We start from the raw sequence: 27,523 nt of genomic DNA, 5'->3' as shown, positions 1-27,523 counted from the left end.
TCTGGCTTATACATCCCACCCTTGGCAACCACGCATGGTAGGTCGTCATGTTTGAACCCAGCTTTCTGCAGGGTGGTTTATGAACATACCATGCAAAGAATCCATGGCTTGTTTTACAATTGTTCATGTCCATAAAGGATTGCATTGTCTGCACTCAGGGGACTTATTGTAACTTGCTGTGACAGGCTACCAAACCACTTGGCAAGAGTCACAAAAAAGGCTGTGCTGCTTGCCTTCTGTGACCTTGTCAATGGCAGTTTTTCCAGAAATGCCAAAACAGGGCCTTCTCTGCGGTGGTACCCAGATTATGGAATGCGCTCCCCGGAGAGGTTCACCTGGCACTGAGTTTATATTCTTTTTGGCACCAGGTTAAAACCTTTTTAACTGTTATTTTAAAAACTAATTTATATTTTAATATTTAACAGTTGATTTTATTTATTTTTTTTGGTTAATTGTTATTTATTGGTTTTATTGTGGTTGTTTTAATGATTGTAAGCCGTCCTGAGTTGCCAGGCATAAGGGACAGCACATACAAGTTTTAAATAAATAAATAAATTTAGGACCATGACAGGTTTTTTAAATTGGTGCCTCAAAAATCGGTATTTTTTAATTATTTTTTGCAAGTGCAGAAATGTGTATCGACAACCAGCCAGTGTTACTATTGACAAGATGAGGTTCCCTATCAGATAATTTGTACAAAACCTGCCTGAGTGCACCAAAATGGGGGCAGTATTTCCCCTTTGGCAATGGAATCCTCCTGTTGTAAATGTTGAACTGACACTTCTCAGTGTCCCCCACCATTTCAGAATGTCTTCAGCTCTCCAGCTACTTCAGAATAGGGAGGTAACCCCGTATTGTTCACTCTGTCAGAAGAATTGCAAGAAAGTTAAATGGATGGCATGGTGAATTTTTCTGGTGTCAAAATATTTTCTTGAAGGCATGACTATCTCAAGGCCTTCAGGTCATTACGAAGAGCTGAAATCTGTGTCCATATGGATAAGAAAAGAGAGATGAAAGTGTTTAAACAGTGTTTGGCTAAAATGAGAACACGACCCAAAAATAGTCAATATTTTAATTTTGCTCAAATATAGACTGAAAAACAGCCACAATAAATTAACTATGTAGAAACATACAAAGGTCTTCTCTTTTTGTACTTAACACTATTCAGGTCTTGACAAAAAGAGGGAAAATAAGTTGTTGCATTACTAGGACAGGAAACAAAATAGACACAGCCCAGACAGTTTGTCAGTACATTCATTCTCAAAATAAAATATGCCTAAGGACAAATATATAGGCAATAGAAAATAACTGGACTGTAGACCATCAGTTTTAGTTCAAGAGTTGTAGTGAGTTTACCTGCACACTGTAAACTTCAGGATTGGTGCCTAATCTCTTTATGAACTGAACAACAAAGACAGGATGGGCCAGTAAATTAGGATTTAATACTCCTATCAACTGCAATGGTTGCACTTGACATAAACATGCAACAGGTCACCAATGCTTGTACATTAAAATTCAAAATGAAAGCAAATGTTTAAAAAAGAATACAGAATAAATCATAAAGCAAGTCTAGTTTTCAGAGTAGGTAGGAGAAAGTAAAACCATGTGGTGGTTTATGGAACTGCCATATTCTTGAACTTTAAGTATACTTTAATATTCCACACTTTCATATACTGTTATTGCTAGAGCAATGAAGTATGTTGATCCATATCCAGTGTACAGACAGAAGTGCGCTTGAGTTCCACTGTAGCTTATTGTAAAGTGTACTAGCTTGCGGCCGCTGACAAAACTCAGGTCTTTAAAGTGCCATTGAGACTTCGAAATGTTAACCAGTATTTTTCTTTTAATCTTTGTAAAATGATGAACAAATTTCAATACTTGGAAGCAGTTTAGATGTTTTTTGCATTGATCCTGGAAATCTTCACATTTCCTCAAGGCTTCGTCTGAGTGCCTCTTGAAATTCTGCATCCTCTGCATCTGCATGAAAACATCAGACTTTGAAAGTGCAGCAAGTAGGAACAGGCACTTAATTTGGATACTGACTCAAGTGCAAAATAGTTGGTTTCCTAATTAGTGCCCTGTTAAAACAAAATACCAACACACCCTCTCTCTGAGTGCCAGATCAACACTACTGTTGAAGATTTGTACTAGTGAGAGATGCAACAAGAGTCCTTATGTTTGTAAGCCTGCAGAATTATCACACTAGTTTCCTACCCTGAAGCCAGTTTGGTCCAATGGTTAGAGTACAGGGTTTGGTCCTGAACTGGGACCTTGCCACTAGACTAGTTTTGGCTTGCCAGTCTTGAATGCGGCCTGCCTTACTCAAGCAGAGTATTATTTCATCTGGCTGCATACTGAATGGCGGCAGTAGCCCCAGGTTCCACCCTGATCCGGAATTGGCCAAGACCAGACTCAATAACTTCTGCATGAAAAATATGTGCTCTGGTACTGAGATATAGCCCCTTCCTAAGGCAAGTCCCCCACATGCCCTGGGGACACACATGGGAACTTTACACAGAGTTGTCATGACGTGTGATTACAAGAGCTCTTAAAACAGCCTGTGTGGTGTAGTAGTTAGAGGGCTGAACTGGGGACCAGGGAGATTCAGGTTCTAGTCCCCACTTGGCCATGAAGCTCCCTGGCTGACTTCAGGCCAGTCACTCCCTCTCAGCCTAACCTACTCACAGGGTTGGTGTGAGGATAAAGGGGAGTGGAACTATAGAAGCTGCCTTTAGTTTCCTACAAGAAAAAGATGGAGTAATATATATTGAAAAGTATATCAGGAGCAGCTGTATTAGTATGAACTGTGAAGGCCATACACACAGAGTAAAAGCAGTGGTTGTATGAAATGGTTCATACACCACGCCTCCATGTGATCCTTAAATGGATCATGAGCCTGCTGATAGCTCTGCTCATCTGGAGGCTGATGTGCAAGCACCACCAGCTGCATGGGTTAGTGTCCAGATTTTGATCTCTAAACTGAAAATAATGGACATCAATAATAAGAATTAAACTACCACCTTGTGACCAGTAGTTCACTGAATGCAACAGCCATTTCATGGATACTCTCCTCCCTTCTCTTCCATTTTTTCTTTGCCAAATTATGTACCTACTATTCAGGAATTTGTCCTACAGTGAAAAAATGTCCCAAATTATTCCTCATTTGCTAATACCATCTAGCTTTTTTATTGCCCCTTTGTTTTCTGAATAAGTATCACACATGTAAATTAAGAAATACCCTTCTGGTCCTGTGTTTCTTCAAAAGACTGTTGCATTGCCACTTGGGTATCATCCTCTTCATTTTCTGGAAACAGACACAAATCCTGTGTTAACTATGCCATGCTTTAGCACTCATAATTATCATTCCTCTTTTGAGCATCTTTGACTTAACAACTGGCTGCCATATTTATGGTATCCCCATTCAAAAGACAATAGCCTCAAACAGAAAACAGCAGATAAGCAAAAATTCACAGTTAACCTATCTCACACAGGGACTTTGAAGATAAACAGAGCAGAGCCAGGGAAGGGAAAGATCACATCCCCTGCCGAGCTCTTTGTAAAAACAGTGGGATGCAAATGATATAAAGAAATATGCCTCTGTTTAAGGAAACTAGATTTTTATTTCTATCAGCAAGATCTGTTTTGAAAGGTCTCTCTAGAACTTCAATGTCCATTCAGGAACCAGCAGGGCATACCCTAGCATACATCCATGTATTTTACTGCATGTTCAAGCAAAAATATTGATGAGACTGGCATGTGGTTTTCATTCTTTGACACTTCAACCATTGCACAGAATATGGCCGACCCAAAAGCTTTCCAACAGGGATGTTTTTGTACAAAGTTCCAAACAGGTGCTGAATGATCTAAATTTTAATTGCAGATATTCTGCATAATATAGGCAGACTTAGGCATACCCTGTGATCCTCTAGGGCAGTGATAGCAAACCTTTTAGAGACTGAATGTCCAAACTGCAACCCAAAACCCACTTATTTACTGTAAAGTGCCAACACTGCAATAAAACCTGAAGTTTTAGTTTAGAAAAAACAACTCGCAGCCAGTCCAAGCAAATATCTCTCTCTCTCCTTGGCAGCGCACTGACCAGCCATGCAAAAGCTCAGACAAGTCACGGCTAATGAGTCGCAGCTTGTGACATCATTGCCTGGAGCTGCTACTCCTTTTCCGAGCATGCGCATGGCCCCTATGTGTGCTGTTATCTGATGCTCAGCTGCTGGGGCAACTTGGCTCGCGTGCCGACAGAGAGGGCTCTGCATGCCCACTGCAGCACGCATGCCGTAAGTTTGCCACCACTGCTCTAGGGAACTGGACTTGAACCTGAACACAAAAGGTTTAAAAGATTCCACTTGTTTTTTTTTTTTCATGAATCAGGGCTGCACCCAAATCAAAAATTTCTTCTCAAGAGTGGGAAGAAGTTAACCATTTTGTTCAGACGTAGAATGGCATGAATTAATGAACACATGAGTTGTGGGACTGTGCACATGGCACAAGTCTTTCCCTATTTCCAGTGAAAACCTGCAAACGTGGCATTCATAGGTTATTTCCATAATGTCTGAACCTAGGAGCCTATGGCAGTTTGTGAATTAAACTAACACAAGACAACTCTTGGGACTGTTTGTTCTTGGGTTATTTGGGGATGTTTAAACCATGAACAACCAAACCCAAGTTCTTTGGTTCAGATGTCATGGAAACAACCTATGAATGTTACATTCATAAGCTGTTGCTGGAAACTGGAAGCATCTTGCATTCCCACAATTGGTGGGTTCTTTAACATATGAATTACTGCTGAAAGTCACCATTACAGCTGAATAGGAATTCTATAGCATGATTTAAGAAAAAATTATCAGTTACTCTGAATCTCTAACAAACCCTCTCAAGACAAACTGGTTCAAAATAGTCATTTCAATCAACAGGTACGCCTGAGGCTATAGTGTTTGGTGAGCAAGTGTGTGCCTTGTTTCCAGATCTAAAGTGATCCAACAGTGATTTAAAATCTAGAGGAGGTAAAAAGATGGATAGAATTCTGGGATTGGTAGTTCTGTCCTCTGAATTTACCTTGACAATCTACTTCTAAAGGGTATCTGAATAAAATGTGGTCTAAGTTCGACAATATCATATACCAAATTGTGAGCTAGAAGCTTTTCTGGTTAAAAATGTGCCAAGTTCCTGTCATTGATGAGCTTTAGTCTATGCCTCAAAGTATGCAAACATATTGTACTTGTCAAGGATTTCCCCCCCCATTTCCTGCTTTGCAGTTGATAGGCCCATATTGTAGAACCTCTGCAGTTAGGCAGAACAGCAAAGACTTCAGTGGAAAGCAGTAGATCACAAAAGATTATAGGGTCCCAAGGTTTTCAATCAGAGCCAGATACAAAGCAGTGGTCCTGGAAAGTGGAAACAGAATTGAGGAAAAAGGTCTGTCTGAGCACATGCTTAGCTCAGGAACCTGTTTTTAGTACCAGAATATGAAACTTGTACATACTTGTCACACATAAATGTACTCCAAAGTTTCTTGATTCAAGCACTCTAATTCAGGGAGGAGGAAAAGGTCTTCTGTTGTCACTATTCTTAAACCATTGGGCACTGAAAACCCTACAAATCACCTAGAGATCTACCAGTGAATCTTGATCTACTTTCTGCCCATCTCTGGCATAGACAGTAAACTAGTTTGTCAAAGCTATGTCAGGGTGGCCATTACAGTCTTTCATGGGAAATTATCTGCTCAATAGAAATGTTTGTACTGCATTAGTTTCATTTACTAGGCAACATATGCCCAGTATAGAGATACCTTTGGCTGTATCTGAAATGCTGTTTAATAAGGCACACATCATATTGGCATCAATCTTATGAGGATCTAGAATACGGATTGCCCGTTGAGTCATCTTAAGCTGATCTTCCAGCTCTAGAAAACTTTTGTCTCCAGAAAGAATAGTGAAAGGGATATGCTTTGGCAGGTGTTCATCAAGACGGCCCACCTATGAAATGAGAGGAAATAAAAGTATATAGTTATCAAGATCAGCTGCACTTTAGTCTGTGGAGGAAAGTTATGCCAATTGAGAAATTTATGGAAATTTGTTTTTAAATTGCTACCAGATTTGCACAATTTACCTGTTTGTTCAGGTTGCACAGCGATCATCTAACACACACGTACACACACACGCACCAGAACAGGAACTGGTCATGAGGCAAGTGACTTGACAATGGTCAAAAATCAAAGAGAACTCAAATATTGTTTGTTCATCCATAACTGACACCAGTAAGACCAGAGAAAATCAGGGTGTCTTTCAAAAGATTATGCATATTGAAAGTTAAAGACTAGAGGCTTTAATTATCTCTTGTTTATCAGTGCAAAACCCTGAAAACTTACATGCACACAGATTGCAAAGTCAGCTGCCTCTCTCCTTGTACCACAGCGTGGATGGAGGAAGAAACAACCAATCTTGTTTAGATAATTAAAAATCTTGCAATTCATAGGTGGTTTCCAGTTGTTATGTCCACCTAAGCAATGAAAAAAGAGGTAGCTATTGTTAGAAACTTCACTTAAGCATGGTCAGCACAGGTTTGGGAGGGGAAAAAAAAGATGTTACATGTTCTGAAAACTGTAAAAATTAATAATACATTTTTGCGAACAAACTAATCAAAGTTGCACATGGTTGATATATGTAATGAACTATGTACACCCAACTTTAAGTCTCTCATTAGAAGAGCATTCCATTCAACACAGTGCCCAATCCACACATAGGACTTGAGTGCAACAACATTCTCCCACTTGTTTCCTGTAAGCTGGTCTCCCATGTTGGAGGTTATATATAACCGGCATGACTAGTTACCACTGATAGCCTTATTCTTTATGAATCTGTGCAAGTTCCTTTGAAAGGAATCCAAACTGGTGACTATCTCAATATCTTGTGGTAGCAAATCCATAGTTTAATCATGGGCTCTGCAAAGAAGCACTTCCTTTTATCTGCCCTGAATCTCCCACCAATTAGGTTAAGGGGAGGACCCCAAATTCTAGTATTATGAAGGAGGGAGAAAAATGTCTCGTTCACTTTTGCCACATCATACAGACCTCCAAAACAGGACTAATCTAAGAGTAATCAAGCCTTGCCTTATTTCTGCCACTTATAACAACAACAACAACAACAACAACAAATAACAGATGAGAATACCTAATTCAGGCTGAACAATGTAGTTTCAGGAAAGCAAGAGGGTTCTTGTGGCAAAAGTGAACTAGAATGTATCCATGCTCTTCTAATTCTTTAGACTGATCCTTGAAACACCTACCTGGCTTGTGCAACATGGCAGCTTACTGTGGACTAATTTACCTGCAGGACCTGCCATGTTGTATTGGGCACCTGACTTGTTGTGACTTCTTGTGTTGGGCAAAGTCAGTCAGCAGGGGTTGTTTGTGGGTTGTAAAATTCTCAAATAAGCAAAATAACAATGACATAATACCTCTGTGGGAGTAAAATAAGCCATACAGGGAAATGAACAGGCCCATTTCCTCAGAGTTGGTGATACAACAAATTCTACTGCCAGCTGCCATGAGAACTCAGATGCCACATATCATGAACTGTCCTCAAGAAATGCTATCCAGTTCTGAGATGCTCTAGTCACATAATTTATTGCCTGGTTAGAGAACCAGAGTCCATTTCTGGTAAATTCTTTAAACTGCCTTGCAGCAGTGGGCAGGGACAGGAATTAAAAATATAATAGAATCACAAAATACTAGAGTTGGAAGGGGCCATAAAGGCCATCAGGTCCAACCACCTGCTGTTTACAGCATCCCACTCAGATGGCTGTCCAGTTTCTTTTTGAATGTCTAGTGTGGGAGAACCCACCACCTCTCTAGACAGCTGGTTCCACTGTCATATTGGTCTTGACAGTGAGGAAGCTTTTCCTGATATCTGCCCTGAATCTGGGTTGTCGCAGCTTGAATTGAAGTCCTACACTCTGGCATCAGCAGGAAGTGCTCTTAAGCTTCCTCTCTGTGATGGCCTTTCAGGTACTTACAGAATGATACCATGTCCCCCCTCAGTCTTCTCTTCTCAAGGCTGAACATGCCCATTTCTCTCAATCTCTCTTCATAGGGCAGTGTTTCCAAACCCTAGATCCTTTTTGTTGCTCTCCTCTGAACCCTTTCTAATTTTTCTGCATCTTTCTTAAATCTTTGTGCCTAGAACTGGACACAGTATTCCAGATGAGGTCTGACTAGTGAGGAGTATAGAGGAACTATTACTTCTTTTGATTTGGAAGTAATACATCTGTTAGTGCATCCCAAAATAGCATTTGTCCGTTTGGCGGCTGCATCACATTGTTGGCTCATACTTAGCCTATTACTCCGAGATCTTTTTCAGCCATGTATTCCCCATCTTGTATTGATGCATTTGGTTTCTTTTTTCTTGTGTGGCGGACTTGACACTTGTCCTTACTGAGTCTCATTCTGTTGCTTTCAGCCCAGTGTTCATGTTTATCAAGACTGCCCCGGGACTTCATTCTGTCTTCTAGGGTGTTTCCTATTTAACCCAGTTTTGTATTGTCTGCAATCTGATTATCTTTCCTTGTACTACCTCATTCAAATCATTAATAAAGATGTTGAAGCACACTGGGCCCAGGTCTGAACCCTGTGGCACCCCACTAGTTACCTCCATCCAATTTGAGAAGCCTCCAGCTTTGTGTCCAATTTTGGATCCACCTAATAAGTTTTTCTATTAGTCCAGTTTTTACTAATTTGCTTATCAGAATGTCATGTAGCACTATGTTGAAAGCCTTGCTAAAGTCTATGCAGATTATGTTTGCAGTGACAGTGTTCCCTCTGTCCATTTGGGAAGTTACCCAGTGAGATTAAATTAGTCTGACAGGATTTATTTCTGATACATTCATGTTGGCTTCTATTAAGCACTGCATTTTCTTCAAGATGCTTACAGTTGGATTTTTTAAATAATTTGCTCCAAAATTTGTCCAGGGATTGATGTCAGGTTAACTGGTCTGAAGTTCCCAGGTTGAACTTTTTTCTCCTTTTTGAAGATAGGGACAGCATTACCCTTCTCCAGTCGTCTGGCACTTCTTCTGTTTTCCAAGATTTACTGAAGATAATAGCCAGTGGTTCAGCTTATTTTAGCTCTTACTGCCAGTATTTAAGCCTTCACACAGGCATTTCAACCTTTTAGAAGAGGGAAAACTGTAGAAAAGCTGTGAAACCAAAGGACTGCTGCTTGAGGAAAGAGAGTGGGACCAAGGAAAGGGAGCACGGCCATGTGTAGAATTTTGGGAGGCCTAAACTGTGCCCCCAGGAAGCTGCATTTTGCTTCCAAGCATGACATTTCTCACCTCTGCTTTACACAGAGCAGCAAAGAAAAACACATTCTAAAATGTGGGCACTGTCAGTCCCTATAAAGCAGTTTACATTGTGCAACTTTTATTTCTATGCTTGAACTGTTAGTTCCTTTCCTTACCTTGAAAGCCCCAGATAAAAGTTCCTTGATTAAGGGTAGCGGGCAACTGATGGAAAAGGCTTCCCCAGTTATCCAAGTCCATCATTATAATATGTGTCATAGTACATAAGTAATCAAGATCAGGTAGATCTCCCTCATCTAGATTTAAGAGTGAAAAAGAGAGAAAACAATAAAAATGTATTTGTGTTTAATCAGTTGTAGAAACCAGTATTTCAAGAAGTTTTAAAAATCTAAATGCACATTCTTAATAATTCAGCATAATTAACCAATTATATATTCAATTCCTTTACAGCAGGGGTCTCAAACTCATGGCCCGCGGGCCAATTGCCGGGACGGGCAGGGCACGGGGGAGGGGCCCTGCGGCCTTCAAAGCGCCGGTGGCACCCGGGCCAGCCTCCGGATGAGCGGCCCACCCCCACCGCGGTGGTGGAATACTTGATGCGGCCCAGCCTCACCCAGACTCTACTTCCAGCGGCCCCCGGGTAAGTTGAGTTTGAGACCCCCGCTTTACACCAAGTCTCAAGTCTTTACTTTCAATTCCAAATTGAGTCTCAAGGGCATTGCAAGAAAGTTGAGTCAAGTCAAGTCTCAAGAGCTAACTAACAGAAAAAGGGAGGCAGTGGGGGTGGGTGGGTGGGAGAGTTTATCCCCCTCCCATCTGCACTTCTCTCGGTGATGCTCTGAAGTCCTTTACCTCAGCCATGATTTATTTAAACAAGCTGTGCTACTATTCAAAATTTATCAAGATTGCAATTTAGAAAAATGATTTTCTCAACACAATTGGCCCCCAGCCTGGTGCTGTTATTCTCCCTGGAAATATTCTCCCTGCAGGAAAAGAGCAGAGGTAGAGAAGTGCTGCTGAGCTTCCTGCTGAGGAGAGCTGAAGCCTTCTCCCTATACAGGCAGTCCATGGGTTACGGACAAGTTCCATTCCTGAGAATCTCCTTAAGTTGAATTTGTATGTAAACTGGATCACATGAGTAAGCCAAGTGTTTGTCTTATTATATGTATATATTTTACCTTTACTATGCATATAAAACACTTAAGAAACACATCCATATTCACTAAAACTTCTTAAACACTATACGACATTGCAATAATACAGTAATAAAGTAATGGGGTACGGGGGTGGTACAGGGGTGGGTGGGGAGAGAATTGTATGTGTGCAGGTATACAGTATTGTATAAACAAAAGAAATAGTTCTTAAAACAGTTTAAAACATTCTTTCAAATCAGTGTCTTAGAGTTAGATCAGCTCACTATCATTTTTTGCATGGATTATGAATATGAAGATCATGAATATGAAGCACTTTGAGCACTTTAAAGTACTTTATGTTGTCTATTGTTTTTGTTTGCTCATTTTCTGAATATATTTCTGAATTGCTTTGCTCATTTACAATAAAACGTAAGAATAAAAAATACCACAGTTCCAAGCAAAACCAAACCTAAGACGAAACAGAAAAAACAGAACATACTTTCTGTTTTTATACAGTTGGGTAACATTTGCAGGCCTGTTGGCCGCTTTGGAGGGGATCAAGCCTGCCGAATTCAACAAAGACAGATTTTGGTTCTCTCTCTTTCTCTGACTCTCCCTGTTGTCAATTCAGCATCATTTCCCCATCCACAGTATGGGCGTGCTAATACTGATCTAATTCCCCTTTAGTGTTTGCCCTTGTCATTAGCTCCTCAGCTGCTAGGCCATTTGTGAGGAGAAAAATAAAACGGCTGTACAAATGACCCTTGAAGGCTACTTCAAGAAAGCAACTCCAGTGATATTCCCCCACCTCTTGACTCTCTAGCACCAGCTCCATCTCCATCATCATCAGTTAATGTTAGGCTTAATGTCACTTCATGGACTGGGAAATTATTAACAGAAACAGGATTTCAAGCTTTAAAACAACAGCAAAAGAGGAGCAGAGAGAAGTCATCTGGGCACCTCTGCTTCTGCCCTTCCCAGAAACTCTTTTGTCATGGTTTTGCTTCATCTTTGAGATTGTACATGTGTTCCAAAATACACTGGCTTGAGGCAACATTGTGGAACAAAAAGCTGTGAATCCCTATCTCTACAGAAAGCCATGAATATCTCTAGGGAACTATGTGGCCACTGGTGGTGTGTTGTCAAACACCTCACATAATTCCCTAGAGATACTCACGGCTTTTCATTAGATTCACATAGGGTTTATGGCAGTCCCCATGTTCATAAGTACGTAGCCCAGGAACTACCTGTATGACAGCCCCCTCTCCCTGCACCCATCCCTTGTCCTTCATTCACACTGCTTCCCTCAGGTCAAAAAGTAACTTGGCTGTAAAAACAATTGAAATCTTGAGTGGAGTCACTAGCTTACTGCTCCTGAGTCGAGTTGCTGACGTGACTTCAGCTACACTTGGAAGTGAGTTGCTCAACTCAAGTCCCCAAAACAAACCATCAATTTTCCATGGAGATCCATGGTAAGCAAATGGATCTTGCTTCACTGTGCTTGCTGGATTCACACAAAACGACAACCTGTTTCTGCCATGGTTTCTCGATATGTGTGAACACAGCTGAAGTGTACAAGTCCCAGAGTTTTTGGAATAGTTGATTTTGTTTTATACAAATTGCTGGGTGTCATGCCTGATGGCTCAATAGAGACATCGACTCGCAAGAAAGAGTCAAATGTTCACAGTGAGAATCAGGCATTGGAACAAGGGGACTTATACTTGGGGCCCAGTAACCAAACAGCCCCTCTGCAGCCTGACTCTGGGATCGCTGAGCAAATAGCCTCTCCACAGCCTAACTATGAGGCTTCTGATTGGGTGGCTTCTCCTCGTCCTGACTCTGAGGTGCTTGAACAAGTTGCCCCCCCCCCGCCCCGCCCCGCCTCCTGACTCTGAAGCTGCTGGGCAGAGTTGAAAGCTTGAAAACACTCAGCAAAGATCCAGTCCGTACTACATGCTCCTTAAAGCAATATTGCACCACAAGCATTAGGCATATGAAGAACCATCCTGACCCATGCAGGCTTTAGAAGCCTAAAAGGAGAGCCCACCCCACCCCACCCCACCCCCCCACAAAAGCAGAGAAGATCCTTTATCATCTGGCAACACCACTGCCTTGATCCAAACCCCCTGCATCCACAGGGAAGAAACAGCTTGCTCACACTCACAATACCCATATTCACCCTAAGATCACAGGAGTAAGTGATGAGATATTTAACAGAGCTCCAACTATTACTACTACTATACTCCTATACCCCCACAGCTGAAGATTTCTGGGTGGCTCATAACATAAATCTGGTCAACCCATCCAGATTTCAACCAAGCCCAACCCTACTTAGCTTCCAAGATTAGACAGGAGCAGGCACTTCAGGCTATATGAAAGCTATATAAAGACTACAGGACTATAAAAGCCCTAGGTTTGCATGGTTAGTATCTGTACAAAGACACCATCTAAATTACAGCCACATATTCTCCTGTATCCATTTTCTGCCCTTCTTATGTAAGAAGATGCATTTACAACTCCTGCCCTTTACAATGGCAAAGAAGTCTCTTTAAAATATGAGCATGCAACCCAGCAATGGTCAGCCACAGGAAGGTCATAAGAATCTGACACGAGATGCTATGTCAGATGCTTGCTACAGGCTTCACTCTGAGCAGGGCAAATGATTCCAAACCATACGCTGTGTTTTATTTTATTTTATATTGCCTTATTGTTAAACAGTTCCGAGACCACGGTAAGGGATGGTCTGGAAAAGTTATAAATACATATATACATACAGAAACAGGCATACAGGAGAAGCCTATCTCACTGGGCAACATCTAGGTTTCAAGGTCTAGTTTTGTCCCACATCTAAATCAGTTGCAACATGTGCTTTAGCATAAGTGAAAGCAAAGATAGCAATAGCTCCTCTAATTAGGGGCTTGATGCCAGGTCTCCCTAAGAGCAACAACTGCCAAGATACAGCTCAGGCTGCAGCTGCTTCTCTATTCATAGTCCTTCTGAAAAATCAACTGTCTGTGTGTCCCCTCCACCCCGCTCCCCAACATACACAGGCTATTCTCACTGCACAGCTCCAGCCAATGTATTGCTATCTCTCACAGATGTGACTGCTACTTCTTCAATACAGCCTCTATTCCTTCCTGTCTCAGTTCTCCCTTGGAGCACCCACCCTTCATCCTTTTAATGTTCTCTTTGTTCCTTTCCTTGTTACTGTTTGAAAACCATATGTGACTAGCCATGTAAACAGTAACCAGGTAAACAGTACCTAGTATGTATTGCTGGTTTACAAAAAAAATCCACACAAAAAAGCTTTCTCACATAGAATCATATAACAGTAGAGTTGGAAGGGGCCATGAAGGCCATCAAGTCCAACCCCCTGCTGTTGCAGGACACCATGTTACATCATTATGGACACAAACTGTATCAAGACAATTTGCATTCATTATGCAGAAGAAGTGAAATGTTATCTTTGCGGCTTGATCAGAGAACTTCACCCATTGGAAGGTACAAAAATGTAACCAACAAACCACAAGGTTCTCTTTGCAGCCAGAATTTCTACCTACCATGGCCAAGCGCTTCAGAAAGTGGCTTCTTATCCAGCTCTTTGTTTTTATCTTCCAATTTCAACTCACTTTTCTCTGATGAACTTGTTGTGGCCATATCTACAGAAAGCAGTGGTTTATCTGGCTTCTTCTCCACACAGGAATCACTGGCATAAAACTGGAAGACATCACTCTCTGCTGGAGACCCAAAGCTTAGCTGGGGTTTCTGTGAGAAGCAATGCTTGCCATGAAAGTGCTGATGGGCAACTGCAATATCACTGAAGTTCTTGTTACATGCTCCACACCTCACCACATACAATTCTTGGTCTGTCTTTTTGCTTGAATGGCTCACAAGATGCACCATCATTTCAGAATAGGTTTGTGCTGTTGAGGAACATGAAGTACAGCGGAACCACAGACAACCCTTTTCCAGCATGGCTTCCTGACACCTCTTGTAATCTGCCTTCTTATTTTCTTTGCAGATGTATTTTTCCCGACAACCACAGCTGAGGAGGCTGCTCTCTTCTACTACTTCAGCAGTTTTGATTGATGCCCCTGCTCCCTCAGATACGCACAAATAATCCGTGCTGTGTAAACCCTGGAAGTGAAGGAAAAACTCCTTCTCAGCATCAAAAAAGAGGTTGCCACAATGCCCGCAAAAGTATTTAATCTGCACAACATTGTTATGCTTCTCCTGACAGTGTCGATGTAGTGTTTCTGTTTTCCGAAATGTCATTTTGCACAAACCACAGCTGTACCTGTGAAAATGATGGCTGTCTAATGACATACAATGTTGCTTCACACTGTCTTCCGAGTCAAATACTTCCTCGCACATGCGGCACTGCCATTGGGGAGAGTTTCTTTCAGATGCAGCTGCTGGACTTGGAATTGGAGACATTTCCACTGGGCTTGCAGACCGGCTATTTTGTTCAAGTGAATTACTGCAGTGGGCATCAGAAGGTAATGCAGGCTCATCCTCAGCAATGTTCTTCTCACAGTAGTAGCTGTGCCCGCCATGGAGTTCTGTCACATGGGCCATGACATCATCTTCCTTCTGGAGTGGTACATTGCAGGCTCGACACCAGAAGAGGAAATTAGCCAAGTGTGCCCCTCCATGAAACCGGCTCATGTGCAAACGGATGATACTTGCACTTTCTGCAAATTTCCCACAAACCCCACATTTGTGGCAGATTCTGTTTTCAGAAAAAATATGTTTTTCTACCAACTCCTCAGAAGGAAATGCCAGATCACACTGACATACCCAGGTTTTGACAGTCTGAACATAGCTAATCTCTTGGCTTTTCCCTTCCAAATCCTTTTTTCGTTTGGAAATGGCTTGTCTTTTATCACTAACTGATCCATTCAAGTCCAAAGGCCTCTTCAGAGAAGAAAATTTTAAATGGCCTACATGCTTCTGCAGTTCAGGAGCACTTTTATTCTCTTCATGGATGTGACAGATCATCAAGATAGATTCTTCCATTGTGGTGAAAACTTTAACTTTGTGTAATGTTTCAGAAACATGCTGAGTGATATCGTTGTCATTGGCAAACACTTTGCCACAGCTGTGACAGACACCTTTGGCTTTAAGTATTTCAGCAACCTGGGAAATGCTTTTCTTTGACAGAGCTATTGGACCAGCATTACGGCAACGAGTTCTAGAATTAGAAAAGACAAGTTAACACCTTCACAGCTGCACATATAACAGTATTCAGGTTCATCTAAGAAGCAATCCATGTTCTCAACATTATTTCTAGCAACTGGGGATGCAGCATTTGCCAAGCTCAGGCCATCCTTGCAAAGAAATAACCTTGAAGGCGTTTGATGCCATGCCATCATCTCTCATGGTTCCTTTTTCTTCCCTCTCTTGTAGTAGCAAATATTTATTTTTATTTATTTTATTTATTAAAACATTTCTATGCTGCCCCATTCGCCGAAGCCTCGGGGCGGCTCACAACATGAAGTAAAATACAAAAAATAACAATATAAAATAAGTAACAATATAAAATAAAATAAAATTTTATTTTATTTTAGCCCAGGTTCTCATCAAAGCCCTTTAAAACTAAGCCTAACACTTGGAAAAAACATAATTTTCTATCTTCTTAGCGTTTTTGAAGCCAAAAAGTGTATATACGTATAGCAGCTACAGTGTATTGTTCTTCCCTTCATAGTTCAGCACTATGCTTGCTACATGTGATTTTTAAAAATCTTCTAACATTAGGTAACCCATCATTTCCATGTTTCAAATACATCAAAGTCCTGACAGCTATTTAAAGAAAAGGCAAGCCTGCAGTTCTAATTTACAAGTGTGAAGACCCCCACAAACCTGAAGTGAGCAGTTAGCTCCACATGGGAACGCAACACTTGATGGCAGGATGTGCATTTCACTTGGAAAGGAACTTCTTTGCACAAGGAGATCAGAAGATTTTTTGCAAACGCTGGGAGAGGCAAAGGAAGGGGGTTCCCTGGTTTATCTGTAATCCGGTACAAAGAACACAGTGTCACTAAGTTAGAATCTGCATGACTGATTGTTGGAAAAAATGAAGACATTTCAGCCAGAAGACTCAAGAGCATTTAATAGAAAAATGATGGATAAAACTGAACATTCTACTGACAGTTCCAAAACAGGAACTTCCTTAAAAATTACACTATCAACAGTGATGACAGTGCTACCACATTTTAAGGTACAGGGTTAAGTCATGCAGTGGCCATGATTCCCAGACAGAAAAAAATACCTATCCAAAGAAACCTACCAGACAATTTCAAAGCCTGGAAAAAATGATTCTTCATAGACATATGCTGCAGACACTCATCTCGTATGCTAAAAAGAAGGAAGCAGCATGGACATGCAAAGCACTGAATACACTGAGGAGGGTAATTTCGTTCATGGCCATCATTTTCTTTTGCCTGCGGAGAACATAAAAGAAACAAACCAGGAACTCAATTTTATATGAACAGAATTTTGCTTGCTTGTTTTTTTTATAAGGCAATGAAAACTATTTTTCTATAACCTGTTGTGGAAAGATTTATTAAAACTAAAGACTACTGATGTATGAATGCAATGTTTGCTTCAATTATGTGTAATACTGTGAAATAAAATTTAGCCATAAATACTGATCTACAAGCAGATCTTTGGGAATTAACCAGTATTTAATCGAACCCTGTCCAGTCAAAATGGTTATAATCTCAACAGACAGAATTCGTTGCATTTCTTTTTTCAGAGATTACCTAGATGCCGACAAAACAAACAAACAAACAAATAATCCCAGTAACAGCCAAAGACCAACTTGCATGCAAACTGAGTTTTCTGAATCACAACCAGCATATACAAAAGGCTGTGTACAGCTTTGATGTTCCTTTCACAAGCTAAGCAGCCTATAAGAAATCAAGACAAATGCTAAATTTGAGTAAGGATGCCCAAAGGGAATCATGCAGAAATGAGTGGATACAATGGAGAAAATAAATATAATTCATCTGAAAGAAGAACTTGCTATCCTTAAATTCTTGCCTTAGACAAAAGGTGTTCACTATATTGTTGAGAGGTAGAAAATCTTCTATTACAAACTATGCAGGCAAAGGCATTGGCTGGAGGTCCACGCAGTGTAATTGTTGGATCACACGGAGAATGGTCAAACCTACGCAAATAATAAATTAGCATCCTTATGTATAACATGCCTTAGAAAACAACATTTTGCATTTGGGGCATAGTCCATGATAATAAAAAGTTTAAAATCAATCACCACCCTGTAGCCTAATTTAATATCAACAAAATGGGCCTAAACACTCATGTTAAAAACTTGCTGGCATCCATCTATACACTGTACATTGTGCATTTGAGACTCCTTATATGACACTACAGTGGTACCTCGGCTCACGAATGCCTTGGTTCACGACCAAATTGGGTTGCAAACAAAAATTTCATGAAAATTTTGACTTGGGTTGCAAACTCCGCTTTGGGTGCCAACAAAGATCGCAGCCATCTCCCCACCCCCCACCCCCTGTGATCGTGCAGGGAAGACTGTGTGATCACGGGCGCGCTTCTGCAGGAGACGGGTGCAATCTCGGCCATCTGCCCCCTCCACAACCAGGACGACTGCGGCCATCTCCCCACCCCCCCCCCAAGTGGGGAGATGGCCGCGATCGCATTTGAGTTCATGGGGGGGACTCGAGGGGGATGGGGGGGGGGGGGTGTCGGTTTTGGTGGGGGGGGGGGGGGGGGAATGGCCATGATCATGCTGGTTGCAGTGTGGGGGGGAGAGATGGTCGAGATTGTGTGCGTCTTTCCTGCAGGAGCGTGCCCATGCCAGGATATCTTTGAGAAGCACCACCCCAACATAATTGTAATGAACAGAGTGTTGAATCTGATGAACAATAACGTGGTCTCTCATTTCCGGAGGGTTATGCAGCACAGGAAAAAACAAGTGACTATAGACAGATGTTTCACCAAAATTGACCCTGCAGCTAAGAGATAAAGAAGAGATGAAACCCCTGAAATAGATCTCCCCAATGTCCTTAGGTTAGTATTCTCTACTGTACTGTACTTTGTTACTCTTTGTCACTTTGTTTCAAAATTTCTGATTTAAAAAAATAGTTACAAAACGGATTAACCTTATTTACATTGAACTTTATGGGGAAATTTGACTTGGGTCACAACCAATCTGGGTCACAACTAGAGTCATGGAAAGGATTAAGTTCGTGAGCCAAGGTACCACTGTATATCCCATATTCAAGCAATCTAGTAACATTTGTTTTTGAGTACCATAAGAACTGTTACCTTTTAAGGTGGCCCAGGAGAAGATGACCATTGTCAAACTTTCTGTTGCAATTCATTATAGGACACAAAATGGATCTACTGTTAGATGGTGTTTGGTCTGACTTCTTTGAGAATGCTGTTCTTCCAGAGTTTACAGCACCTGGCTTGAGACCTAAGAAACTGAAATACTTAGAACACTGTGCTTATATTTTAAGAAAAGATATAGGTAGATTACAGTAATAGGTCAACAGAAAATAACTATTTTATATCATGCTGTTTTCTTTCTTAGATTCTTGGGCTACTATTTTGAATGAGCTTTGAGACTGTTTACTTACTAACCTAGCCAATAATCTGTCTATGACAGCGACTGTCCTGGAACAAGCCATTCTAGCTAATCTGTACACTAAGGGCTAATCTGTACAATGGCTGGTAGACACAGACTGGTTGGCTGGCCACAGTAAAAAGTAGAGCTCTCACAACAACACTGGAAAAGCCTTCTAAGGTTGCAGAGGAGACGTGGCTTTCGGAGAGCACTCTGCCTCATAGCTGGGGGGGTTCTTTCACCAAATCCAGGTGGTGTTTCAGTACCTCTTCCTCATGAGGAGAGGGAACATTTAGATGGCCAAACCCCTAAACTGAAACACTTTTGAGGGCATTCTCCTCCCACATTTGATTGGATGCCTGTAAGCTTCTGGGTTCAGGCAGCCACATAGGACAGACAGTGCACCCAGAAGCAGTCCCTGCCTCCCTCTCTTCTGTACACAATGCGCATGCACACAAACAGGTTGCTTAGTTCCTTTTACTATCAAAAGCTCTCAAAAAATACTAATGAGACCAACCAACTGCTTCTGCTTTGGCTCCTAGGACCATTTCATGCCTATCATCCATGCACTACTCTCAGGAACTCTTTAGAAAGAATAGCACTTGCTATCAATCCCACAAAATGTAACATTTGCCCAGAAAAAAAAAGGAATATGGCGTAAGGTGGGATTTCCAAAATGCAACCAATTTCTATGCAAACCTTTTCTATCTCACTATCTATGTTCCGATTCATTGTCTCCTTTTTAAAAAGTTACGTATTAGCTGCTCTGACCTTTTGGGTAGAGCAGTATATTAATGTATCTTTAAAGCAGACAAATCCTAACATGTGAATATATGCTTTGCAGTAGTGATAGTTCATATGCCAGTTTCTTATCAGTGAAAATTCCATTTCCGCTGGCTTATGTACCTCTTTTCCAAGGCAAAACAACATATACTGTCACCTTTTTCCACTGGGCAAAAAAAAAAAAAAAAAGTGAAGGAACTTCCAGCATAATATGTACACTAAAGTTATGGGTTGGAGAACTTTGAAATACCATTTTTGTTCCTGACCTATCAGCCTCACACCGTTCTGATGGGTGCCAAAAGTAGGAGAGACAGATATTTAAGAAAATAAAAGAAACAAACCCAAATGGAAATTGGAGCTGCTCTAGAATGCCAGGAAAGTGGGGAGGGGAGTTCCAAAATGGTTAAAATTTGCTTACAAGCAAGCTAATTTTGACACTTTTAATGTTGCTCAGCAGCTCTGGATGCCATATTGTTTGCAAAAAGTAAATTAGTTTACATTTTGTGGGGTAATGAAGACTGCATGTGGCCTACAGGTAGTATGAAGTTCACCTCTGTACTAATTCCAAGATGGAAGACCTGTTTAGGCAGGTGATCTTTGGAGGATTAATCTTGTACTAGTGGGTCACACTTAGTATTTGTTAATGGTGAGTATCTTCTAAAAACTGGGGTGGGGGGACAAACAGGTGCCCCCCAGATGTTGTTGGACTGTAAAACCAATGATCCCTAGTAATTGGTGAAGAATGACAGACGTTGCAATCCAGCAGCATCTGGAGACCACTCTGCTGCCTTAAAGGGAATGACAATGCTCAGACACCTCCATGTTCACCAGTGCTATTTTTAACCCTGCTTCCTCCTCTCCACCCCTCTGAAAGTGAGATCAATTGTGACCAAGAAAGCATACATCTTGGTGGGGAAGAACTGTTGATGTTGCTTTTCCATGTGGTAGAATCATCATAAAATAAATTACCCGGCATTTTCAGCCACTGGTTTACGCACAGTCTTGCTGCTTCTGTGTCACTATGTCCCTGGATAAATTCCAGCTCTTGTAGTCCGTGAGCATGTTGAGAATCCAATTTTTCCTAAGAGTCCCAAGATTTAGAAAACATTTGTTTTTCTGTCATACAATTACTCATACTAAAGTTGAAATACAAAAATGGCACATGTGTAAATACAATAGGTAAAGCTGATACACCACTGAGAAAGATGCTTAAATATTCCCAAACATATACACTGCACAACTACTTCCACAATCAGTTGTCAACTGTAACTTCTGAAGAGAAATATTCAGAAACTTTGGCTGTAGGGTAGTATAGAAATGAAATAATGAAAAAATAACAGTAACAACAAGACTATATTGTGACTGCACATAATCATCAAAGTAATGTTCTATGACAGCATTGCTCAAAATGTGCTCTTTGCCTAGAAATCTACCCACATTATAAGAAGAAACATAGAATTAGAACCCACGCTGTAGTAAGCAGCTATCTTGAACTGTTACGATACAACTGTTAAATTGCTAGAGGATGATGGGAGTTGATGATGGCTGATGGGAGGGCTGTATTACATAAACTGGGGGACAGTGATTGCCACCTATCTGAACCCGTGGGAAGTGCAGATAGCTACCGAAGGATTCCTGCTGGTGGAAAGATGGCTCAACTCTGGAATGACACCATAACAGCATGGGGCAGGGGTCAAGAGTACAGATTATAAACGTATTTTTAGATGACAAATGAACCATTCAAAATCCAACTTAAAAGTTTACCCAACACATGCCATTTAGCATTTTGTTTTTATTTTACTTGTGCTGCATTACAAAATTAAAGAAATGAAAATCCCACTGTAACAGCTGTGCCACAGTTGTCTATGGTAAAGAATCATACCTTGAATGCTTTATTTTTCTCTTCTTTCAGTTGTTTCTCTACCTCTACATGGCGTGCCAGCCGATCTAGGGTTGAATCAACCTTTTTCTTCTGATAATCAAAGTGGTCTTTGCACTTTATGTTGCTCTGCAAGGGAAGAGAAGCTTTCTTGTGAGCAGAGAACTCAAGCTACCAGATCATTAAATTACAATTAAACACAGCAGTCTGGGAATTCTGGGAGAGGAGAAGAGCTAAGAATTCTGTCTGTTTATACATCCAATGCCTTTTGAGGAGGAGTGAGAAAGAACCAGAAACTGGATTCAAGAGCTGAGCTGTCCGACGTTAGAATTGTTAAATTGTGCCTATACAATGCCCTGGGCTTTATAGTCTTACTGGGTCCTTAGTCAGTTGGGACTTAAGTTGGGACTTAAGTTAAAGCTGGCACAAAATGGTGAAACTTGGGTTTGTTTTGCTGTTTATGAAAGATTACTAGTTTTGTCTCCTCTCAATATAGATGTCTTTAGAAACACCCTACGGTACAATCCTACTCTGGAACCTTCCTGAGGCTACAGTTTAACTGTGGCTACAGTTTAAATTCATGTGACTGTTTGACAATTAAAAACACAGGTTATGTTGGTATAAGAAAGCTTCTGTCTGCCCCTGGTTTGTGAAAGGTTTGTGAACAAGGCAACTTCTGAGCCGTGATGGACCTTTCGAAATAGCACTGTGTTCAGTATGAGAGAAGTCTCGGTAAAAGGATTTCGTTAGGATGGTCATTTGTTACATCACCTTCAAAACTGCGTAAGTGTATGTCCAGGAATAAATAAAATCCCCAATCTAACAATTTTGAAGTGTGAGTGTGTGTGTGCTATGTTTCTATGCTGTATTCTATATTTTTAATATACAGCATGCAAAATGAATTGATCTAAAATGAATCATCTAAAGTCTGCATTCAAGAAAATGGATGGTTGGTTCAGGACAATAGGTAAATTCAGACCTCACCCCCGGTCATTGATTCTGAGTTCCTGGACTGCCACCATTAATACAAGTATGACACACACATGAAACTTTTCCTGGCATGGGGTCTATGTGGTGGAAAAAGCTTTACCTATTCAGTTGCTCTCCTCTACCTACCATTTCCCCAGATTTCCTTTTTTAGCTCCTTACCTACTCAGTCATCTTCCTTCAGCCCTCCCTGCACCTCTGCTACCCCATGCGATGTTTTAATCTTAGCCAGATGACAACGTTCCCTTACCTCACAAAAGCCACTTGTGCTGCTGAAAGCTTTGTTCCCTAAGCAGCTGAGAAGTTGGTAACAAACTTAGCTGTTGGGTGTTGAATTTCACAGTCACAACCAAAGTACAAGTCCAGATGTGGGACTTATTAGATAATATAGACATTTGAGAGGAATGTAACAATAGCCACTAGGTGTACTTCACAGAAATTGACTGAGCAGCACAGCTAAATTGGGATTTAGAAAGTCCATTCAGTTGTTATTGCCTAAACCTATGGAAGAATGAGTGGGGCCATGCATGCTAATCCTGCTTCCCCAGTGACCATGTGACCATTGCAGGAAGTTTGGGTTGAAGCAGCTGCACAACAGTTTAATATGTTTCAAATTCTTCCTTCCTGAAAACACACTTGGTCATCCAAGGTTTTCTCTGGCTCATCGTTAATTTCAATCAATCACATGCTGCTCAACCGTATCGTTCATTGCATTATACCGCTGCTGCTGCAGTAAGATTTGTTTTTAATAGTGAATTTTAAATATAATTTGTATTGTTACTGCAATTTAAAAGTGCTTAGTACTACATTTAAATGTGATGTTTAATATTTATATGTGAACATAGAGAGATTCTATCTTATTAAATGGTATAGAATAAATAAGAATAAAAAAAGAAGCCCACAAGGCTGATGGTGTAGATTTGCTCTTGGTTCTTTCAGGATTTCCAACAGCAATTTAAAGGCCATTTAAGACTGTATACAATACAGAACAATGAAGCTTTTAAAAATATACCTACAAGTATCATTTTAAAGCCTTTCTTTCAAATTATTGCTATTTCAAAATTTACTATAATAAAGGAAAATAAGATTGTGTATGCACACCATGCACAGTTCCTGAAATTAGTACAAGTCTACAGAAAGACAAACAGGAACAAAAAATTCCCAAAAAACCCCCCTTTGTCCAACAATGTAAAGAATCAGACAACACTTACATTAGAAGAGCTGCTACAGTCTTCATCACCACTACTAAGGAGGTCAATGCAGTCCAAGACAGGTCTCAATACACCTTCCTAGGGAAATTAACAAACATTTTATCATTAGCAGGTATGTTGTAAGCCGGCATGAGACGTTTGCTAAGGATGGGGTAAAAATACTGTAAATAGACAGACAGATGGATAGATAGATATAGCAGTATAGTGGTACCTTGGCTCACGAACTTAATCTGTTCCAGGACTCTGGTTGTGACCCAAATTGGTCGTGAGCCAAGTTAGATTTCCCCATAAGGTTCAATGTAAATAAGGTTAATCTGTTCTGCAACTATTTTTTTTAATCAGGAAAATGTGAAGCAAACTGACAAACAATAACAAAGATTGCTGCCATCTCCCCACCCCGAGCACGAGCGCAATCATCTCCCTGGCCCCTCAGCAAGATTGCAATCGCGCCCGTCATCACTGCACGTGTCCATCATCCTGGCGCACTGGGGGGGGGGAACAGGCACAAATGCGAGTGCGTGGGGGGGAGATGGGAGCGAATGCGGGCCACTCAGGGGGGAGGTGGGCGTGATCGTGCTGCGGGGGGGCAGAGATTGCGGTTGCGCTCCTGCACGAAAGACGGGCACAATCACGGGTGCACTCGTACAGGAAAGACAGGTGCGATCTGGCCATCTCCCCCCCACACCGCACGATCGCGGACATCTCACTCGGGGTGGGGGAAGATGGCTGTGATCGCGGTCGCCACCCAATGCAGAGTTCGCAACCTGAGTCAAAATTTTTATGAAATTCTTGTTTGTGACCCAATTTGGTCATGAACTGAGGCGTTTGTGAGCCGAGGTACCACTGTATACTGTCACCCTGCCTATTTAACTTAAGTGCATATAGTCAAGGCTATGGTTTTCTCATTTGCAATGTATGGCTGTGAAAGCTGGACCATAAGGAAGGCTGAGCGCCAAAGGATTGAGGCCTTTGAATTGTGGTGCTGGAGAAGACTCCTGCGAGTCCCTTGGACTGCAAGGAGATCAACCCTGACTGCTCTTTAGAAGGCCAGATCCTGAAGATGAAACTCAAATACTTTGGCCACCTAATGAGAAGGAAGGACTCCCTGGAGAAGAGCCTAATGCTGGGAAGGATGGACGGCAAAAGAAGAAGGGGGCGGCAGAGGATGAGGTGGCTGGATGGAGTCACGGAAGCAGTCGGCGTGAGCTTAAGTGGACTCCGGGGGATGGTGGAGGACAGGAGGGCCTGGAGGAGTGTTGTCCATGGGGTCGCAATGGGTGAGACACGACTTTGTGACGAACAACAACTCCTCTACTTGTGGGTAAGGCAGGCTTGTGTGAAGATTATGTAAAAACCCATGATTTAAATATAGTCTTTCTGACTTAAATCAAATCCACCCTGGCTCTCACTCTCTTTTGTTCTGTTTTTCTCTGACCTAATATTTTATGCCTCAGGTACTTTCAGACACAAATTTAACTAACAGATCTACCTTGCTTACTTGATTTGTGATTTTACCCCCTTCTCACTTTTTTACATGTTCAGTGCCATTAGTATTTTTTTACCTTCAATAAGTTCACAGATTCTTGTCTGATGGGTTGAGAATTTTTAAAATTCAATGTAGAAACATACACTTCTGCATACCTAGAAAGTTGTTCAAGTATGTAAAAACTGCTATTTATATACAGATTGCCTTATTTTGCTTCCTAACTTATACACACTTAATCACCCAAATAAGTGGGTTACTTACAGGTTTTATAGATAAATTGTGTACCTACACTAACAAACTCAACATCATCTTCATTTTCTTCCTGTTGAGAAGAAGCGTTCTCAATGTTCTTCGAAGACATAATGTACTCCATTACCTAAAAAAACAGGAAAAATCACTTAAGTAATTTTAGTATTTGCATAATAATCTAACCTTTAGTCCCACAGCTTTGGTGCTTTACATCAACTACTGTATAGTTACTCCATATAACTAAACGTATCTAGTAACATAACACTCTCACACACATATACTGTACAGTGTGTATACACATACACACACTGTATATCTATATCTCAACAACCTGTACTCTAGCCAAATACAGATATCATTTTATTTATTAAAACATTTTTATGCCGCCCCATTCGCCGAAGCCTCGGGGCGGCTCACATCATTATGATGACAAAGTGCTACAAACAAACTCTATTTTTGCAGACATGCATTGAAAGAAAACTATACAGACTATACTCAATGATAACTTATCTTTTAATAATTTACCAGTTTGGTGCTATGCAAAATTACAAGGGCTACACAGTCCCTGCACTCAAAGAAAGAACGATTGGTAAAGGATGATTATGCTAATCTTAAAGAATGGGAGATGCAAAATGTCCTTTTATTTAAAATATTTTTATCGGTGTCATAAAGAGTATACGGACTTTCAAGCTTCACAGCACTAGTGCTGTAAGCCTTGTTTACACAACGATTCCATGCTAGCATGCCTGGCCCTGTATTATTACTGCATTTGTGATCGAGAAGGATGGAGATAAAGCGATGAGCAAGTGGAAACAGGAAACAAGCGATGGTGACTCAGGAAAGGCGGGGCAAAAGAAATCGGCAGGCAAAGATCTCCTTTTCTTGCACGCCAGTCTTTACAGGGAACAGGAAAACAACCACAAATACCGCTGGGAAAGAGTAGACAACACCTCCACTCCAAGGAAGGAGGCGAGAAACTGAGAGAGGACAGAGCCGCAAAGGCTGAGACGGGGCAGGGGCAGGTTACCAAGAGGCTGCCCCCGGCGCACGCAGTCAAGGCTCGCAAGCAAGCCACGCGACGGCGATGGCGATGCCGCTGCGAGTACCTTGCGGGAGCTGCTGCGTCCGCCCGCCAGGCCCTGCCCACGACTCAGCGACGCCCGGACTTGCAGCTCCCACACCTCGCGGCGCTTCTGCGGCCGGAGGATGCGGAGAGGAGAGCAAAGGCCGAACCTCCGCCACGGGCGCCCCGCGCACTTGCAAACGTCCGCGCCCGCAGAGGCAACCCCCGGAACTCGCCTGTGACGCGCCCGCGAGAGCAGAGTGCGCGCGCTTTTCGGGCTCTTCTGCTTTAAACTTCGAGGGCGACGCTTTTTTCCCCCCACCGGAAAGCCGCGGAGGCCTGCTGGGAAGTGTAGTTTCATGCGTGTCTCCAGCGGGGTGGGTTCTGATGCCGCGCTGAAAACGCGAGAGTTCGGCTCTTTTCTGCGGCTGCGCCTTCCTTTGAGGGATGCCGGCGATCAAAGGGCTCCGTTAACGCTAAGCGGTTGCTTATGGCATACACGCTGGAGAGCTGCAGTCTGTTGCTGTTTCCCCAGCTGTGTCATCTGGCAAGAAACCGAGGACAACATTTCAAGCCTCCGATGAAATGGTTCCGAGTGCACGGAAGGGTGCAAGCCCTGTGACCTCCAGGTGTGTTGCACTATAACTCCCATAATACCGCGAAGAGTGGGAGTTGTAGTCCAAGACAGATGGACGGCGCCAGGTTGGGGAGGTTCCCGGATGAAATTGCTCTTTAAGATTACTCAGTGTTGCTCCTCTCTGGAAGCTGACTTAATGTTTTCACCAGTGATTTCAACAACGTGGATGGAT

At 41.7% G+C, this 27,523-nt stretch overlaps 1 protein-coding gene across 2 annotated transcripts; it reads right to left on the bottom strand.

The window, feature by feature from the left end:
* Positions 1-1,056: 1,056 nt before the first annotated feature.
* On the bottom strand, positions 1,057-27,097 carry ZNF451 (zinc finger protein 451). Of its 2 annotated transcripts, none has more exons than XM_044421578.1 (15): positions 26,951-27,097; positions 25,692-25,778; positions 23,917-23,994; positions 21,722-21,847; positions 20,809-20,920; positions 18,756-18,906; positions 17,490-17,616; positions 16,735-16,888; positions 16,308-16,455; positions 14,006-15,639; positions 9,471-9,608; positions 6,383-6,513; positions 5,804-5,990; positions 3,239-3,304; positions 1,057-1,977 (listed from the first exon to the last, which is right to left on the bottom strand). In XM_044421578.1, exons 2-15 carry the CDS (start codon positions 25,773-25,775, stop codon positions 1,922-1,924), a joined length of 3,192 nt encoding a protein of 1,063 aa, XP_044277513.1. In that variant the 5' UTR covers positions 25,776-25,778; positions 26,951-27,097; the 3' UTR covers positions 1,057-1,921. The 2 variants fall into 2 exon arrangements, with proteins under 2 accessions (XP_044277513.1, XP_044277512.1); XM_044421577.1 differs by lacking the exon at positions 26,951-27,097 and adding an exon at positions 26,758-26,893.
* Between the last annotated feature and the right edge of the window lie 426 nt (positions 27,098-27,523).

This window comes from Varanus komodoensis, unplaced genomic scaffold, assembly GCF_004798865.1.
Source record: "Varanus komodoensis strain SLA01 unplaced genomic scaffold, ASM479886v1 scaffold12, whole genome shotgun sequence".
Taxonomy (NCBI): domain Eukaryota; kingdom Metazoa; phylum Chordata; class Lepidosauria; order Squamata; family Varanidae; genus Varanus; species Varanus komodoensis.
Note: the sequence above shows the minus strand (reverse complement) of the source record. Positions and strands in the feature narration are given on the sequence as shown.